Source organism: Gallus gallus, chromosome 15 (genome assembly GCF_016699485.2).
Source record: "Gallus gallus isolate bGalGal1 chromosome 15, bGalGal1.mat.broiler.GRCg7b, whole genome shotgun sequence".
In the NCBI taxonomy this organism is placed as follows: Eukaryota; Metazoa; Chordata; class Aves; order Galliformes; family Phasianidae; genus Gallus; species Gallus gallus.
The window spans coordinates 5,994,077-6,012,841 of NC_052546.1; the positions used below are offsets into that span (position 1 = coordinate 5,994,077).

The window sequence follows — 18,765 nt, forward strand, 5'->3', positions numbered from 1 at the left end:
ATACTTGCAGAGTACTGACAAGGCGAAGGAGCCAAGATAGAGAAGCTGATAAACTTTAAAAGCTAAAAGAAGTGCGTATTATTAGAAATAAAGCCGCAGAAACACGCTAAACACGAGATTTTATAGTCCGAGAGAGGCCGTTCCTACGCCGCCCCTCATAACACCCCGCGCCGCGGCCGCAGAGCGCCGCTTCTCGTGATGCCCAGCGGCCGCAGGGGGGCGCTGTTTCCCATCACACTCCGCGCTCCCTGCCAACCGCGCCGTTGCTAAGGGAGGCCTAGGCCGTTGCTAGGGGAGGCCTAGACTGTCGCTAGGGGCGGCCTAGCAGCGGCCGTCATGGCGGCGGCGCTGAGGCTTGGCCTGCTTCTTTTCTTGTCGCCGCTTCGCGCAGCCGAGCCCAGCACCGAGCTCCCATCCAGCCCAGAGGCGTCATCGAAGACCCGTGCTACCGCTTGGAAGCGGGGTCGCAGCGGGCCGGCCCCGCTCACGGACGGTGGGTGCCAGGTGGGGTGGGGGGCTGCGCGGCGCCTGGCCCGAGGGGAGTCCCTCTCAGAGCCTCGTGAGAGCCTCCGCTCGCTGCTGGGCTCTTGGGCCTCCTCTGTCTAGGATGAGACTGTGAGGCAGCTGTCTTGCTTCTTTCTCCTGGTGTTTATTGCTGCAGCACAACAGTTTGCCCCAAACTTCAAATCCAGTCCTGTTTCTGTGGATATACAGTGCTGTCACAACACAGAACACAAATCTTTGTCATTGCGCTGTCAGAAAGTGTGACCCACTGTCTTCTAATTGGCAGGTAGACTTTTATTTAACTTCTGATTTCCCAGTGTAGTTGTCACCAGCTCAGCTTCTCTCAAAACATGTTGTACCAGTCCATGCCTCCTTAGGGAAAAGAGCCCTAAATCCTCCATCTAGGAGAGAGAAATTCAGTCTCATCGTCTGTGTTTGAATTGCTCTTGTTGACAAGGTGAGCTAAAGGTTCCAGCAAAACTCAGCTGACAGAGCAGTAACACCTCAGAGATTCCAGGAACAGCATGGATACTGTTCAATTGGTCAGAGAGCATCCAGGAGGCCCTGGAGAAGTGGGAAATAGTCAAATGGAAATAAAAGAAGGATCGTTTTGAAAGCAAGCATTCTTTTAAAGTCTTGTCTGCAGTGTCTGTGCTATTCTTAAGCTTAGATTTATTACGGAACAGCAACTGTCAACAACAGCTCAATAAAATATCATCTATTCTTTGAATATGTAAACTGGATAACCTAAGAGTGCCTTAAGAAGCTGCCAAATTTATTTAATGTTGACCATTCACAGTATTGCTAGAAATTGCTTTCTGTATTATTACAATATTTAACAATATCTAAAGACAGAGAGAAAAAACAAAGAGGTCAACTCTGGTTATGCTGGCACATCAAGGAAGTGTATTTCTGCATTCTGGGACATTCTCAATGCTTGTAAATCACTGCTGTTATCAAAATGGTGTGAGTTTTTCATTCTTCCCAATACGTGAAACAAACTGATAAACATAATTTCACTACCTTGTAACAAACAGATAAACAGAGTATCACTGCCTTGTTTGTATCTTCTCTTGTGCAGGACCCAGATTCATACGTTCATACCTTCAAAATTCCTATAAAGTCCAGTTGTTTTTTTCAATTTCATAGGGAAAAAAGGTGTCAGATTCTGGTATACTCTTGGTTTTGTTATTTGCTCTTAATAGATTTGCTAACTGACAGAAAAGAGCTTTTAAAAATGATCCGGAGGAAAAAAAAAACCAAAAACACAAAAAAACAGCATGAATTTGGATATAGACTTTTGACCATTGTCAAAAATAAGGCGAGGTGAAAATTGAAAGTGTGAGGGAACATGTTGTAGTGTGCAAAGTTCCAGTCCTAATTCTAATTTAAATCTTTTCTCCAGTTGCCAAGCTGTGTGTTTGTGATCTGTTGGTGGCACAGTGTGATGTAAATTGCTGCTGTGACCCTGACTGCAGTGCTGAAGATTTCAGTCTCTTTACTACATGTTCAGTTCCTATTGTCACGTAAGTGAATAAACAGCTATCTGAAATACAAAATTCAGTTTTATTTGCCACGTGTATTTGTATGAGCTCTATATTCCCCTCTTACAAATTGCTAACCAGTCTCTTCCCCTGCCATCCTAACCCCTGCCTACCCTTTCACCAATCCCTGCAGCACTAGGCTGGTAAACTTTTGGCTCCTAACCAGGCAAAACAGCAAATGGGCCTCCCAGCCCAGTTTCTCATTCCCTCTTTTCTAAATTTGTGCTTCCTTTTTCTTCCTGTTGTACTGTCCTACTACATGTGGGTGCTTAACTGATGAAGCCTTGCGCTGGGGGAAGAAGAATGTATCTTCAGACCTTCATCAGTATAATGCAGTGTCTGGAATTTAAGAAAGCTGATGCCACGCAACCATCTGGCCACCTCCATAATCCAGCAGCAGCTTCTCAGTAACCTCTAATTGAGGTTTACAGTATCAACTAGAAACACGATCAATTCAGGGCTTAATGAAATAGCGTGAGTGTTGCTCTGATCCTAGTTTTACAAGTCAATGGCCCCAGCCTGCTGCCTCGCTGCCAATCTGTCACTTTACAAGCAGTAAAATGCAACATTATATGCACGGAGTAACATCGATAGTTATTTCCTTGCTATTTACAGTTTATCTGAAAACACCTTTACCTAATTCCATCCTCTCAAAAAGGAGTTATGAAAGCTCACTTTATTACCTTAATGTAAAATCTCTTGGTGACTTCTCAGAACAATAAGTACAGCACTTCAACCCACCTTCTGCATAAATTATGCCAATCTGAATGCTGGGGTTTATTCTTGGTGCATTGAAATTTGAATTAGCAGTCATCCCAGACTGCCATTTCTTATTGTTCTTGCACATAATGACTACTGCTACCCATTTATAGATATTTAGATATATCAGAAAGGTCTAATCATGCCTTCCTGAATGACAGTTAAATTGCCTCAGGTGACTGTTCTGTCTTTGTCAACTAGAAATGCATAAAATGAAGTTGTAGTTGTCCCCAAAAATTCTTTTCTATAAGATGTTCATTTCACATGAAATTTCCAATGACTGCAAGTATTGTGGATCTCATTATTTACGTTGGGATTTATATACATTTGTGTAGTTGTGGTAATCGTTGAACGGATTTTTCCTGATCACAGGTTGTATATGGTATCTGAAACACTGAGGAAAAGGGATGTTTGATACAGGATGTGATCCTACTAACCAGTGCTTCACCTCATCGTTTAAGTTTAGCTCTGTGCTTAAAAGGTCATTTCTGAAAGCTGTTTCACTTTCTTAGCACCTGCCATAGACTGCTTTAACTGTGCCTAATTACCCATTTGCTGCCTCAGCACACAAATAGAACTTTAAAATATGGTCAGTAGTAACTTCTAGTGGATCACTGATTTTTTTTGTTATTATTTGCAGAGGTGACAGCCGTCTTTGTAGTCAGAAAGCTGCTATATATTCACTTGATACTGAAGCAAATCCACCAGAAAGAGTTTTTAAATTAGTTGACCATATAAATCCCAGTGTTTTCTGCATTCATGCTACAAACTGTAAGTAATGTTATTGCCAATACTAAGCATTAGACGTCTGTTTTTATAAGCTCTCTAGGTACAGAAATAGACTGAAATTAACAATAACTAAACCTGTCAGAAAACTGATTATTCTGTGCGCTCACGGTCCTTATGTTGTAATACTTTTATTTGTGAAATTATCTCATACTCCAAGTCTTAGTCTTCTCTGTTGAAAGTACGTCCCTGGCTCTAACGAAGCTTAATTAACAATTTTAACCTATTTCTATTTTCTGTTGGCAAATCAAGAGCTGAAAAGTGACATTTTCCCTAAAAGAAATTATATTTTTTTATCCTAAAAGTCATCTCATTCTTTAAAATGTTTTGGCAGATGAACAGGCACTCTCCTTTAGCTCCCCTGAAACACCTACTGCTGAAAATTTTGATCAACTGCTTAAAAAGTATGGAGGTGCTACTTTCAGTGCTGAGCCCAACAGCTGGAGTATGAACTCAGATGCTTCAGATCCTTCTGATGCAAACAAGAGTTACAGATATGAGGTACATGACAGTATGATTCAAGTAGTATTAAATTGCTTTGTAAAAGAGCAAGTGGGCATTGTTTGCATTTGCTTATAAAAAAAATTGCAGTACTGTAAAAGGAAAATCTTTGTTTTGGTCTTTAAACATAGAAATGTAAAAAGAAACATGTAGTGTTGCATTAGCTTTCTTCAAAAGTGAACCAGATTTTTAAGATCTGAGAGAAGTAACTAGCTGTTCTGAACAAAGAAAGCTGTTAGCACTGGCTTAAGAATTGACATGCAAAGTGGTATGTGGTGTTGACAGATGTAATGGAAAAAAGAACTTCTGTTATACAGATTTGCTGTTCATGCAAATGCTCTAAAACTTTCCATGAACCAAAATACACCTGTCTATTTGAATATGTCATTTTGTTTGGCAGTATGGTGTTCCTATACAGACGGTGGATGCATTTCTCAGGCTGCCTAGTCCTGTTGTCTCCTCTTGGTGCTCTGATGCAAACCCTGCAGGTTGGAAAATGCATTTGAATTCCAGTTTATTTGCAGTAGAATATTCTATTCTAACTTGAGCTTAATCAATCGGTAAACCAACACACACACCAGTGTAAATCCAGATAAAGATTTGTGAACAAATGTTTTACAGATATCTTCTGAGTCTATGGAGGTTTGTTTTAGACATAGGTTGGAAGCTGTATTGCACCTATGTTAGACGTTCAGAGTTAGATATGGGAATCCTTGGTTGGTATCTCTTTTTAATGTTTTGTTTATGCAACAGTAAAACACCACTGACTTAATAATTGATTTAATTGATACAGTAAAATAGTATGAGGGTGACGCTGTGAGGGTAGAAGGTGTTGCATAAGCATGACCTAACTGGGCAACCTCTTTAAGACATCTCTAACAGAATGAGGTTTCTTTCACAGTTTGAATGCAACTGGAGTCAGACTTGCAGACTTGAACCCTACATTTGGAACTTTCACAGTTTCTTGAAAATCTGTAGAGGATAACAGCAACAAAAAAAGAAAGTTGCATTTTCCAAGACCCATTGTTATTGTTAAATATGTTCTTCTGTGGTTTTTTATTTGTGTTTTTCATAATTAGTCTTTAATTTCCTTCAGCAATACTTTGTGACTCTCTTCCAGGTTTCCTAGTACACCAGGCTACAAAATGCATTCGATCAATCAGTGTGGAAAACTGTGGCAACATTCAAGCAGTTAGCATGCTTTTTTATATCAACTCCAGCATTTTAGCAGTAAGTATGATCTGAAAGCATCATACAGCTGACTGTCCACCTTACATATTGTTTTGCATTTCCAAAATTAAGTAACTGCTATTGCCTACAGGATATGATGTTTCCTTTGGATATTTAAACTATGGGTCAGGAAAAATCCAGCAGACTTTTATATAGAAAGCTTTTAGAAATGTTTTTACTTCACGCTGAAGTAACAGAAGCGTTTACTCTTGTCTGCTTAGCCAGCAAAAGTAACGGTCTAGAAGATAGAAGCTTGTGTCACTGAGCTAACTGTGCAATGGCAGCAATTTTATGTGCTTGTGCATATAAATCTTGTACTTAAAGAATCTGTAAGGTTGAATCCTCTTCAGTTTTTAATAATGGCGTTAATATAGAGTTGTTGCACACATGTGCAATAATCTTCATTATACTTCTCAAGGAATGTGACCTTTTACCCCTCTGAGAGCAAACTTGTTCGTATCCAGCTTACAACCAAATCCAGCATGTGGCTGTATTTCTAAGCTAAGTTTACTTTTTCATTCTTTTTTGAACAGAAGGTTCATATTTATACTGAAGTCCCTGTGCACATGTTGAGGAATATTAGAGAGGGCCAAATGGACAACAAAGGTCTGTAGGCAGCTCCCGTTGTAAAGATGGGACATGAAAAAAGAAAAATTGTTTTGGGGATGGTCAGAGGGCAGAGAAGGGAACCCTTTCAGCGCCAGCAGGTGGAGCTACTGGCAAGAGAAATGTCAAAATCATCAGCCCAGGGAGGCTGGGAGCCTTTGGTGAGCACTCACACCACTGCTCCTTTCAGAAAACCCCATCATTAGGAGCTCACACCCACTGCCAGGGTGGGCAACTTGAGTGATATGAAGGCCTTTCCAACAGGGTAACTGTGTGTAACCATGCACTCGTAATGACAGAGGGATACTTAACTTCTCATTTATCTGTTCAGGGACCATGAAATTATGGACTCACTATCATGAGAATGGGACCACAAAAGCTCTTCTTTGGGTACAGTCTTGCAGACTTCCTAAGTTAGCATTCTGTGAATGTTACAAATGTTTTTGCACAGTTTTGTAATAAGAAGAATGTTCTCTAACACCCCAAGTAGAACCAACAAAATGATGCACAGCAGTAGTAATGCCAAACTGAGGTGCCTTTCTCCTTTCTGATGCAAATGAACTTTTTCAGTGTTAGTTCTGAGTTGCAAACAGTGTCAGAGGGAAATACTAGATTTGTCTTGTACTTACTGAATGCCTTGCATGTTTGTTAGGAGTGCAGTTAAAGCTCAGCCTGGTGGAAAACTGCTGGTAGTCACTAAGAAACTTTCCAGTTGCTGCCAGAGGAACAGCATTGAACTGTAAGATTTTGCATACTAGCCACAAATAGCAGTTATTTTCACACTACCTAGATACAGCAGTGTGTATCCAATGACTTTCACTATTCAAAAATCACTGTAATGATAGGGAGTTAAACAGGCAAAGCAATTAAACCTTAACTGCTTTACTTAACTGCTACTTGTAATAGTTCATACCTTTGCTATTGTTTGAAATTGCTCTTTTATTCTCCTCTAGGTGCCTAAATCTAGTCAGATGGTAAGTATCTTTCTAACTTGGAACTGGTGGGGGTAAAGTTCTTTCTCTATTACAGTCAGTGGGAGTTTTTCACTGACTTCATCAGAACAGTGACTTTAGCCTTACTCTTTAGAGCAAAAAGTAAAGCAAAAATCCCCTACACATGCCTTAGGACTAAAATGCTGCGGTTTTTACTCAGTAGTGATATTAGCAACTCCAAGATAACATGCTACCAACAAGATAATATGCTATCTGCACACAACTTTAATCTGATGTAGTGCCCCAACATAAAACTATTAGCTAATTTTATTTGCTTTTTTAGTTGAACTTCATCAACACGCTTAAAGGACTATTGACTGCTGTCCCTGCAGAACAGAAGAGTCTGAATTTGTGACTCTTCTGAAGAGTCACAAATATGATACAGAAGAAGCCAAAAATAATTATATGTAATGTTTGGAAATGACATGGATTATTTTTCAGGTTAATATTACCGTCCAGTCCGTAGTTGTCCAGTCTCTGAATGGAATGCGGACTTTACTTAACAGCAGGGATGTCCTCAGGCACCCTATGATTTTGGATGAACTATGCATAAATATAGTTCTTGGGGTAGGTATGACATTTCCTTTTCCCTCCTTTGTTTAGTGGAAAACATGTGTGCATCAAATAATTTCTGATTCACAACTTAAAAAGACATGAGAGAGGCCTTGCCATTTCCATATATTGTGACATCTCCAAAGCTAGTATCACAAGAGAAACACAGACTTCAGGATAAAAGAGTACGTTTCGCAACAAAAGAGTAACAATATGCAACATAAGGTGCAGTCAAGATGAAATCTTTTTTATTATTGCTCTACATGTATGACATAATGGACAATAAATGAGTTTAGAATCCACGTTATCCTTGGGAGAATATGACTTAAGGCACAGTGGTAGCAGAGACAGAGGAATATACAGTGCAAATTACCTCTTTATCCTAAGTAGATGAACATTAGAATTACACCTAGAAGTTTATCAAGAAGCCAGCTTTGAAGAGGGTCTCCAAACCTAGATCTGTTTCTGAACATTGCTATTCAGTGGCTTGATTTGGTAACAGTCACGTCCTTTACACCTAAATATGCTGACATGGCTACTGACTTCTTTGCAAATGTTATGGTTTTATCTGTCACATCAAATTATAACTTTTTTAGTGGGCTTAAAAGTCCCTCTCTTGTGTGGTCAGAAGCAATGGGCAAAAGAGAATAAACAACAAGCATTGAAAATACTGCTTAATTTTGAGGCTGAAGCTCCTGTTCAGTTTCTTCTGTTTTCTGGGCCCATCCTTACTGCAACTGAGGATACAGTACTTCTCTACAACGTAGCTGAGTGTTTCTTAAGCAAGGAAGAAGGAAAACAATACTTACATAGTTTTAAATTCCTTTATTTTAGTTCCATACTCTTATCTACTTGTTCTAATTAATATCTAAAATGTTTCATTTTCAGGTGAGTTATCATATTACATACACAGACACAGGAGAAATAATAGAAGCAGCTGCTTCTTTTGTCTTGGGAGCAGTTAACAAAGAAGCACTTTCAGTACAACAGAGCTTTGAAATCAGCTTTACTCAGGTAACTGCTAGAGGTGTTATGGATGGCTTGTTGAAAGACATTTAATTACAAAACTTATTAAACTTGAATCAGAACAATTGTTAGCAGCAAGGTAAAATGTAACTTGTCCTGGCTACGCAGATAAGGCAGCATTTCAGAACTGGGCATTAAGGGCCTCCAAAGTCTTTTTTGATGTTTAGAAGACTCATCTTGTTGCTCTGTACGAGTGTATCCAGCAAAAGCAAAGCCTGTCCCAGCATCAGAGAACTGCTCTAATCTTACAGAGAAACTTTACTACTGTTCAAGGCAGTTAACAACCAGAAAAACACTGAAACATTTCAGCGTTTTCCAAATATTTCAGTACAAGATAAGAAGTAATACTGTAAATTTGTGTTGCAGGTAAATACAAATCCAGTTCCTTTCAGTGGTAATCCTGGTTATGTTGTTGGACTGGCTGTAAGAGCGGGCTTCAAGCCACAAGGATATCCTTTCCCCATTGTAATTCTGCTTTCAGTACTGTTTCTGGACCAACTTCACAGCGACTTTCTGTCATGGACACCCTATATATTTCATCTGTTCTTTACTGAAAGTAAATGTGTGCTTTTTGGCTACATTTTAGAAGTGACCAATGTTTCAGTCCTCACTGCAATCTCCTGGAACTGTTCAGCGAGGTAGATTCAGATCTTCATTGCATGCTCTAGTGCTTCTTCATGGTTTAAGCCTTGGCTTAGTACAGCATTTTTAGATGAATCTTAAGGATCTCACTACAGATTCTTTCTTTGTAATCCACAAGTACTGAATTTCCCTTTAACTGTGTGTTACATCAGGCATCATTCAGAATACTAACAAATATGGTCAGCTTACCATTCTGCAAAGTACAGCCCACCAGGATTGTCTCACAGCACAGGAAGCCAGAACCCCAGTGTTATTTGGTTACAACATGATATCAGGCTGTAAGTTACGGTAAGAGGATTTTTTTAATTCAGTGCTTTTATAGCCCCATGATAACCCTTTCCATTAGGATCTGTTCACATCCTGGGACGTTCATACCGCTGTAAGAGTATTGGGAATAGAGTATTTAATTATAAGAAATATCATTTAATTAACAATGGTCTTTCTCTTGGAGAGACTGTGCACATTAGCAACTTTAGCCGGAAGGCTTGAACAGTGCATGACAGCAAGGAGAAATTGCTTCTGTGCCAAACCAATGGATTTTGCTTTAACTTTTTTTTTTTTCTTCCCCCCCACCTTCCCGGAAGAATTACAGCAGCTATGAATTGCCAGCCCTTGGCTCAGGTCCTCCTAGATTTACTGATGGGACAAAGCTTTCCTGAGTACGTGGCCCCATTTGGAAATTCTCAAGCCCAGGATGTGCTTGACTGGGTGCCAATAACTCACCTTCGCACCTCAGAACAGGTGAAGATTACTTTCCCCCCCCCACTATCACTCTTTCTATCTCCTACTCTGGGATCTGAACCTGTTCTCAGCTTAGGTTTCTCAGACCTACAGGAAAAAAAGTACAGGAAAAAAAATTGGAGGACAGTTCCCCTGGATTATTCAGAAACAAGGAATATTTCCCTCTTGCTATAAAGAGAGCATTTGTGCTGCTTTGAGTGGGTTGAATGACAGTACATCCTCAATTACAGCTTCTATAGAGGTTTTTTTTTTTTGCATCTTTTCTGCAGCTAAACAGTGAATGATTTCTATAAACAGAAACACGAGAGTTAAAAAAGAAATAATCTAGAAATATTTAAGGCTGTACACTTCAAAACTCTGCCCTGGCGAAGTTAAGGGTTTTCTACTGTCCCAACAGCATTACCAAAACGTCATCACTATTAGAAAAGCCTTCTTGCTGAAAAGAGCCAGCTCAGCACTGTCATTAAGAGCTAAAGTCTTGCACTGCTCAGGTAGAACAGCCCTGCCTGAAGTGCCCTTACGAGGTCAGTTTGTCACCTATGGAGAAACTTCAGGGACACTCCCAAGCCAAGGCTGTGCTGTCTGTGCAGGCAGCAGTCCAGGGCACAGGCACGGCTGAGCTGCTCTGCTAACCACCTGGAGTGAGCTTTCTGGGGGGCATTGTGCTTATCTAATAAGATGAATAAGTAATGTGGTTACTCCTGTACAAGTCAGACAATGAGAGGATTTCTAACACTTTTCAGAGCTCCTGCCAAATACCAGTAGCACTTGAAATAGAAGTGAAGTGGACTAAATATGGATCCCTAGTCAATCCACAAGCCAGAATAGTAAACGTTACAGCAACAACCACTACTACTACATTGAAGCAGGTATGTAATTAAATTACAGGGTTTCAGATAAAAAGAATAGCTTGTTTTGCTCAGGTATCAGCTGTGCAATAGTGACCTGGTTAATCTCTCTAGATAAAGATAACACTTTATATTAGAATGTATTGTACCCAACAGTTTCTGTTCCAACTCAAACATGACTGTGGGCTGCTTGCCAAAGCATACTTCAGTAAAATTTATACATCAGCCATGAAAAGAAGCGTGGAACTATACATGGAAAAATCTTATTACAAATAACAGTGAAAAACAGAATCCAGTTTAAACAAAGCAGTCATCCAAGAAGAGTGAGGCTAATGCCCATTTGTATTTTCATTGCAGCTTCCTCTGGGAAGAGAAAGGACTATTCCTATAACAAGTTCTGTTGTTTTCACTGATATTTCTTCACCTGCAGAACCAGGCTATAAAGCTTGGCCCACCATTAATGCCAAGTTACCCCATGACTTTTTCTTCCCATTTGTCTAAGGTAAGTGCCCAAAACAAAACAAAACAAACAAAAAGATAAAAAGCTAATTTCTTTTTCCTATTTTTAATCAATTTCCTAAAGAAGCAAAGTTTATCCAGTCACTGTGTTGGCCCATCAGTTTCTTCCAAACTGTAGGCATGCTGAGTTAAAAACTGTCCAATAGAAAAAAAGGTGAGCCCTTGTGAGGGTTCTCAAAAGCTTTAAGGTAGGGGAAAAAAAAAAAAAAGAAAGAAGTATGAATGATGAGTTGCCAATTGCACTTCTGCTGAGAGGAAAAAATGTTGCAGCATGAACTTGGTGGTGGCTGCAAGCTGGCCCATCAGCACACATCCAACCAGCAGCTGGGCACTCTGAGCTAGCTCCAGACTAACAGTCTGGGACTCACAGCAAGCAGGCAGAAAGGGAAGGAGCACAGCTCCATAGGAAACCAGGCTTCATTATTCTGTGAACAGCAGAGCTAATTGTTAATTAAAGTAATCGTGGCATTAGATAAGGCCTCCACTTTTATCCATTTCTATAGATGAATGAGCTACGTATTTCTAGCTATTTTCCCCAAACCACTAATTAATTACATTTCTTTTAAAAAAAATGTAAACAGTGAAGCAATGCTTTCAGAAGAGCTCAGTGACCCTCCAGCTGGCTGCAGCTGAAATCAATTGGAGAAGCCTGCTGCAGTCAACACCTTTTGAAATTCCTATTCCTCAAGTCACACACTTTAACTATAAAACACCCCAGGACTGCTGGTACCTGAACAAGTTCACACTGTATTCAAACACCAACCTAGTCCTTTAGAATATGCTTCCTAATTTATTTATTTATTTTTCCTGGAGTCTAGCTGTTCCCAGCAGTCCACTCACCTACATCTTGTCTTACATATTCTGATTCTTTTAATGTGTTGATTTAAGAGCTGTGGAAGCAGATGACTCGGTAGCCCAGCAGGCTGCAAATGAACACTTAAATGGAAGAAGACATGAGAGAATACAGTATCAGAACTCAGATCTGCTGTTGAGAATCAAGCATTGTTTGACATGAGATGGCATGTGTTTGCCTCTATTTTGGTGCTCATTTGATTGTCAACTAAAGAAGTCGGAATTTGGTATTTTTGGAAGTGAACATTACATAAATAACAAAGTGGCACAAGCAGCAACAGAAAAGGAATCAACCAGCAATATGAGAAGAACAGCTATCAAAGAAGAGATGTAGTAGTGATGAACGGTCAGCTGTGAGAGAAGTGAGCTCTCCAGCCTGAACTCTTATCTCTGCAACAGCAAGTTTCTACAAGGTGTTGCAAACAAAGAACCTTATCGCTGAAAAACATCATTCCTTGAAATGGGTGGTACTTCCTGAATGTACAGCTTGTAAAGTTGTGTCTTTATTAAATTATTTTGCAGTTTTGTCTGTACAACTGTACGAGGGTCTTATGGAGTCACTGTTCACAGGGAGTACACGTTTAATTTTCCAGCAAAGCTATTTTTGCAATCCCAAGATCTAATCAAAGTGTGGTCAAATAGAAAACATTTACAGACAGCACTATACCAAAGAAAGCAGGCAGAGAGGAAAACCTTTCGGGTCAGTCTGATACGTTTCAACACTGCACTTGCCATGGGCAGACTTCCCCACCTTGGAAAACTGGCCTCCTACGTTTGCTCGCTGAGGAGCCCGTGCTGTTTTAACATCCTGGTAAGCCTCTCAATTTCTTGCTCCTGTTGGAAACAAAAGTCACCTTGTTCACGCAGCTCTGACCTTAAAGTAGTTTCCTAAATTCCTACAGATCTTCCCGTTGCTGAAACGTGCCTCACTGCAGGAAAACAGGGCAACCTGGCTAACACAAGTAGGACAGAGGTAGCCGACATTCCTTCAAAACAGAAACAGCTCAGGGAAGCACAGGCAAGGCTGCGGTTCCTCACAGACACAACCTCACAATTTCCTGATGAGGAAGCCAAGCTGGCAGCAGCCAGCTTGCAAAAGAATCCCAGGCCAGCTTGTCCTTGGGAACAGCTGGTAGGTAAAGCATGTTTAATTTAAAAGTGTTTTCTTACCTTCTCCACACAGCTGTGTTGAAGTTGTTCAACCTTCGTTGCGAGTTTCAGGTTCACCTGCTTTAGCTTGGACACTTCTTGTTCAGAGCGAGTCTTCACCGATAAAATTATTCCTGTGCAACAATTCACAGTGGGTTCATCTTACGATGTAAAACAACCACTAGCAGGAGGTGAGTGGTACACAGGGAGTTAACCTTGTTCCTCTCAAGCTCTGGTTCTGTCATCTTTAAACCACCTTTCCCAAGTGCTTTCCTTAATGAGGAGGTTTTCAGATGAGCCACCCCAGGGACTCGGATACCGATGCGCTGCTGGGAAGAGGCAGTCTGGCCTCAGAGCTGAATTAATCACACAAACTGTCATTCAAATCCTGAATTTGAATTCAGTCCAGTGGCAGAGCCTAGGGGGGATGTAAGCAGTGGCTCATGCAGCGTGGGGCTGCATTCTATCAGGGCTCACGTCACAGGACCCACTGGAGCAGCAGCGCACAGCTCAGCCCCAGGCACATTGCTGCTGCCAGGACCACATGGTTTTGGCTTCACCTTGTGCAACCCAGCAGCAATGGCACACTGTTTCCCCTTAGAGCAGAAGTGTCACTTCTCTACCAAATTATTTTTAGGCTATTTCACATGAACTCAACCTGCACAGTGAAGGCAGTTTCTTCCCACCCTTTTCTAAGGAGAAAAAAAAAAAACAAACAGCGAACAAATAAAACCAAAAACCTGCTTGGTAGGAGCACCAAGAGCTGCACGTTCTCCCTACCTGACAGCTCTCCTGGCTGTTTACAGAACAACATGCAGTAGCTCAGCCACCAGTGCATGCCTGTGTTTCCAGTGCTGCAGGCAGCAGGCCTGCAGTTCTGGGGTTCATTTCTCCGAAAGCAAACGAGCAATGGTGTTTATTTGCACTGACAACCAAACAGCTCCCAACTGCTGTAACCCAACCTCTACCAACCAGCAGGGGCTGAAGGCACCAAACCATACTTGTGCACGGCAGCACCCAAAGGTCACAGTGGTTTGGTACCAAGTACAGCACCAAGCAGGTGGGCATGGCGAGTAGCCCTGCTGTGGGAACAGAAACACTTAAGGGTAAGGTTTCTTTGCAAATGCAGTGCTGTTTTCCCCAGTATGAAATTGTGCATAAAGAGACACCACGCTCCTGTGGCTTTGGCTTTGTGCATCTGCAAACCAGGCCGCTTTCTGTCCGACTTCCAATCCCAAAGCGCCTCAGGTTGCTCTTGTCCTCCCCTCAGCCTCCGAAGAGGCCGTGCCCATCAGAATGGCAACAGAGGGACCATTTATGGACATTAAGGATCTGTTTTCCTCCTACTCTGACTCTCAGGACTTACACGTAGCACTGAGCACTCACCAGGAGTGCATTTGTAGGCACCAGGTTTGGGTCTGTACTTGGGCTGTGGTTTCATGCAGGATTTAGGGATAAGCTCATTGCCAGGATATTTCTTTTAAATCACAAAATGATTTTTCTTCAAAGGCAGGAAATGGTTCCAGCTATAGCAAATTCAGAAATGTCAGAACTTACAGCTATCCACCACAGTTGATAGCTCCAACAGCAAGGTCTAATCTGGGAACATCTTGTATTCCTCTCTTTTTACAGCAAATCCTTTGCCTCCCAGTGAGAAAAATCCAGCGGAAGATCAAGATGTTCCCTGCAGCACCCCGGGGGGGGATGACGGAGCCGCAGCAGAGCGACAGAGCCATCAAACCCATGCTGGTGCAGTTCACCTTGCTCCCTGCTAAAGCATTGCCAAGAGGATCCTGCGATGCAAACAACACCGTGCGTCACACATCCCTTCAGGAGGGAGTGATGCAAGAACAGCGCCCTGGTGGCTTGCAGGAGAACGTGCTGCTGTGTGCCCGTCACCGAGGCATCGCACCCACACAAGCAATGGGTTGCTTTTGCTCCGGAGAGATCACAGCCTTGCAAAGGTCACACACCAGCAAGACTTAATTTGGTGAGAGAACAGGACCCTGTGCTCTTTCTTTGAGATGGGAAAGAACACGCAAGGTAACTCAGGGAAGGGCAGCAAACCCAGCCTGTGCCACGTACCGTTGATGATCCTGGCCACACGCCACAGCCGCAGCAGAATCAGGAGCCCCACAGCTTCAAACTCGTGCTCCCGAAAGAGGAGGACGAGGTCAAGGATGAACGACACGACGACAACGATGCTGTCCAGCACTTCAAACTTGTGGTGGAAGAACTCCCGGCCGTAAACAAAGATTTTAAACCCCACCTCAACCAGGAAGATGGTGAGAATGGAAAGGGAGAGATAGTGGAAAACCTGTGAAAAGAGTGCAGATTTAGGGCTAGAAACCCCTTCCATCTGTGTGTGTGGGGCAGGCTGGGAGCCTCTGCCACTCAAGGGCACCTCGGGTCGAGCTCTGCAGAAGACTTTGGCTGACCCAGAGAAGGGTGGTGAGCACAATGCAGCTCTCCTGAGAGCAAGGAAACACGGAGCTGCTGCACAGACCATGGCCTGGTCAGCTTTCTGGCAGGTTCTGTAGCGCCAAAGAGATGGAAACAGCAGTTCCCCTTGATTATTTCTTGTGTTTTACCTTTGGGGCTATGTGATATTTGTCTGGATGGATGATCTTCAAGTCCATCAGCAGTTCCCCGAGGACCAGCAAGGCATCCACGATGACCAAGAAGACAATGACAATCTGTTGGAGAAGAACTCAGGTGAACCTCTCCTAGTGCAGCAAACGGGCACGAGCCCATAGGAAACCACTCAGCTCCCACCCCGCACCTGATCCCACATCATTTCTGCCCCCATAGGTGCCCTCAGGCTGAGCTTTGACCTTGTTTCCCTTTTACCTATGTTTGCTCTGCCTCACCTGAAACCTGCGTGAACTGAAGAGCTTCTTCATCACATCTTGGAAGGTGACGTGGCCACGGGAGGGCTCCAGTTTGATCTCCGAGTCCTTCTCTCCATTGTCCTCCTCCTCATTCTCCCATTTCTGATAATCATTGCTCCACTGTATGGGGTCATCCCCCACCACCGTGAAGTGCTTCAGGTACCGGGACATGGCTCCGGATCAAGCAGACATCCCCTGCCTGCGAGACCAGAGCTGAGCGTCACCTCCCCAGGGATGCAAAACCTCCCATTTCAGCACCATGAGCGTGACAAGAGTGTGATGCTTCGTTCTGAGAACAAAGCCTGTGGACGGGAAATTGCTACACGGTGCTGCCGCTTGCTTTGCATCACCGCCCACAGCACAGCGTGAGCCCCCACCACCCTCCCAGGGCTCCACGCACTGCTGAACTCTGAGGCTCTTCCTCAACAGGTTGCTTCCAAACGTACCAAAACTTCAGCTACAGGAGAAAAACGGCAGCCCTTATTGAGACCAATCCTCGCTGCACACCCAGAGCCTCTCAGCCCAGCTCCTCCCGGTCCCTCTCACCCCAAACAACAGCTGTGACTTCCCTTCCTTCACATCACCCCCAGCTCCAGCCCAAACCCGTGGATGTGGCTGGACATCCGACAGGACTGGGGAGGGGCTCTGTCTGCTCCTGCGTTCCCCTTTCGCAGCCCTTCCTCTTCTAGACAACTTGGTGAGACTGCCCAGCCCACCAACCCCACTGAGAACCCACTCCTGATGCCAGTGCATAACTACATCCCATCCCCATCCATTCCTGGCCAGGAGCCCAGCATGGGCCGACGCTCGAAGCTGCCAAGCTGCAGGGCCACCACTCACAGGGTCCAGAGCCGTCACTGTGGCACAGGACAACACAACCCAACCCCAACCTCTCCACCCCTTTGACACCAAACTGCAGCCACCGCATTCTCAACACGGGGCCAAGACCCAAAGGAAGACCAGCGCCCGCCCAACACCTTCACCCTCGGCCCGGGTTGGGAAGCCGTGGCGAGGCCCCGCCGACCCACAGCCCCCCACCGCCCCCGCAGCCCCGGTACCGTGCGCGTCCCACCGCCGCTGCTTCCCTCCCGCTGCAGCGGAGCTCCCAGCCTCGCCCCGCCCCTCCCGGCCGGGGGCGGCCCCACTGCCCCGGCCCGGCCCCACCGAGCCCCCCCAGCCCGGAGCCCCGCTCCCTTCGTGCTGACGTTTTCCGTTTTCGCAGCAGTTTCCCCCCCCCAGTTTGGCCCCGATGGACGTCCATGAGCGGAAGCTGCAGGAAGAGGATACACCGAATGGATGTTAACTTTTTGTTTGTTTTCCTAAACTTTTTGCAAAACCAGCTGCGTGCTTATTTTGCAAGAAACCCACGCGAGGATGGGCACGGAAGGGAAGCTCGAGTGCCGAGACCAGAGCTCAGCTGCTGAGGGGCGTGGATCAGTCCCACGAAGCAGACGGAGGTCGGGATCAGGAAGATTACGACGGTGTAAACCTGAGAAACGAGGCCACGATTAACCCACCTCCATTTTTAGGGGCCCTACTTACTTTAGGAACCCTCCATCTTTCAGTCAGCTGCTTTGGGAAGCGCACTGAGCAAACTCGGCTGCAAAAGGATCAGGGAGGAGTCCCTGCTGCAACAAACTCAAAGTACTCGCAGTGCTCCGCCGAGCAAAAGCTCTCTCTGTTTTTACCTGTTTCTTTTTCCTCCTACAGAGCCTAAGACTTTTCCTGGAATGCGACGATCTCCGGGTGCCTCAACCCGAGCACACAGTCCTGCCCTCAGCCCCTTCCCCAGGGTGAGGGGGAAGCAGTACATGCAATGCCCAGCGCCCTCCCCACAAAGCACTTACTTGCAGAGAGCAGCATAGGTGTGACCCTGCAGCAGGCAGGGAGGAGATTTAGCCTGGGCGTTTCCGGTTCATTTAGGCACTTGGTCTCAGCTGGCCCCCAAAACACGAATGCAATCAGCAAATGGAAGAAGGCAGCAGCTTGGGACTGAAGCTGCAGACAGCAGCGCTTCCTCATGAGAGCCCTACAGACCCAAACCTGTTCTTGGTGAGGAGTGCGGGATTGAAGGAGAAAACACAGCCAGCTGCTGTGCCACTGGGAGCTGAGTCAGCCACCGGGATGGGGACTGCAGGTTAAGCTCTGTGGGTCACAGAAATACTCTGTGCTCCTGGCTGTCATCAGCTCCATTCTTGCCGTGGAACAGGGGGCTCCACCAGCTCTGATCTGTGCTCGAGCAAACTGTCATTGCTCCTCAGCCTGGGGACAACCTTTCCAGGTCCAGGAATGTTAAGAGCAGCTCTTGAGGACTTACTGTCAGCTCACCCGTGTTCTTCTATTGCCAGAGCACACCCCCATCAACAGCTGGCTGGATTCTATCAAACTGAAAGAGGGGAGATTTAGATTGGATATAAGGAAGATGTTTTTACACTGAGGGAGGTGAGGCACTGCACAGAGTGCACAGAGAGGTGGTGGTGCCCCATCCCTGCAGACAGCCACGGTCAGGGGATGGGGCTGTGAGCACTGCTGGAGCTGTGGGTGTCCCTGTGCACTGCAGGCAGTGGGAGCAGGCGGCCTTTGAAGGTCCCTTCTGACTCAAACTGTTCTGTGATTGGTTATT

The 18,765-nt window shown here is 44.3% G+C and overlaps 2 protein-coding genes across 10 annotated transcripts; one reads left to right on the forward strand and one right to left on the reverse strand.

Annotated features, from left to right (window-relative positions):
- The first annotated feature begins 306 nt into the window (after positions 1–306).
- TCTN1 (tectonic family member 1) lies at positions 307–12,643 on the forward strand. 3 transcript variants are annotated; one of them, XM_004945580.5, is made up of 15 exons: positions 307–493; positions 1,910–2,030; positions 3,448–3,578; positions 3,928–4,094; positions 4,495–4,582; positions 5,215–5,324; positions 6,884–6,904; positions 7,364–7,489; positions 8,363–8,488; positions 8,867–8,949; positions 9,290–9,430; positions 9,727–9,883; positions 10,627–10,752; positions 11,089–11,233; positions 11,832–12,643. In XM_004945580.5, exons 1-14 carry the CDS (start codon positions 337–339, stop codon positions 11,230–11,232), a joined length of 1,698 nt encoding a protein of 565 aa, XP_004945637.2. In that variant the 5' UTR covers positions 307–336; the 3' UTR covers position 11,233; positions 11,832–12,643. The 3 variants fall into 3 exon arrangements, with proteins under 3 accessions (XP_004945637.2, XP_415162.4, XP_040504361.1); XM_415162.8 differs by having other exon boundaries at positions 12,139–12,643; XM_040648427.2 differs by lacking the exon at positions 7,364–7,489 and having other exon boundaries at positions 11,089–12,643.
- HVCN1 (hydrogen voltage gated channel 1) lies at positions 7,701–18,011 on the reverse strand. Of its 7 annotated transcripts, NM_001396351.1 has the most exons (7): positions 17,990–18,011; positions 17,511–17,631; positions 16,122–16,341; positions 15,843–15,947; positions 15,337–15,568; positions 13,273–13,385; positions 7,701–12,936 (listed from the first exon to the last, which is right to left on the reverse strand). In NM_001396351.1, exons 3-7 carry the CDS (start codon positions 16,311–16,313, stop codon positions 12,871–12,873), a joined length of 708 nt encoding a protein of 235 aa, NP_001383280.1. In that variant the 5' UTR covers positions 16,314–16,341; positions 17,511–17,631; positions 17,990–18,011; the 3' UTR covers positions 7,701–12,870. The 7 variants fall into 7 exon arrangements, with proteins under 7 accessions (NP_001383280.1, NP_001383279.1, NP_001383281.1 ...); NM_001396350.1 differs by lacking the exon at positions 17,511–17,631; NM_001396352.1 differs by lacking the exons at positions 17,511–17,631; positions 17,990–18,011 and adding an exon at positions 17,831–17,961.
- Between the last annotated feature and the right edge of the window lie 754 nt (positions 18,012–18,765).

Excerpts from the sequence above, each read along its gene's own strand:
- TCTN1 (XM_004945580.5), top strand. The coding sequence starts at position 337 with ATGGCGGCGGCGCTGAGGCTTGGCCTGCTTCTTTTCTTGTCGCCGCTT. Across the intron at positions 4,095-4,494 it reads ACAAGAGTTACAGATATGAG|TATGGTGTTCCTATACAGAC; the intron begins GTACATGACAGT and ends TTTGTTTGGCAG. Across the intron at positions 4,583-5,214 it reads CTCTGATGCAAACCCTGCAG|GTTTCCTAGTACACCAGGCT; the intron begins GTTGGAAAATGC and ends ACTCTCTTCCAG.
- HVCN1 (NM_001396350.1), bottom strand. The coding sequence starts at position 16,313 with ATGTCCCGGTACCTGAAGCACTTCACGGTGGTGGGGGATGACCCCATA. Across the intron at positions 15,569-15,842 it reads AATATCACATAGCCCCAAAG|GTTTTCCACTATCTCTCCCT; the intron begins GTAAAACACAAG and ends CTCTTTTCACAG. Across the intron at positions 12,937-13,272 it reads AACACAGCTGTGTGGAGAAG|GAGCAAGAAATTGAGAGGCT; the intron begins GTAAGAAAACAC and ends TGTTTCCAACAG.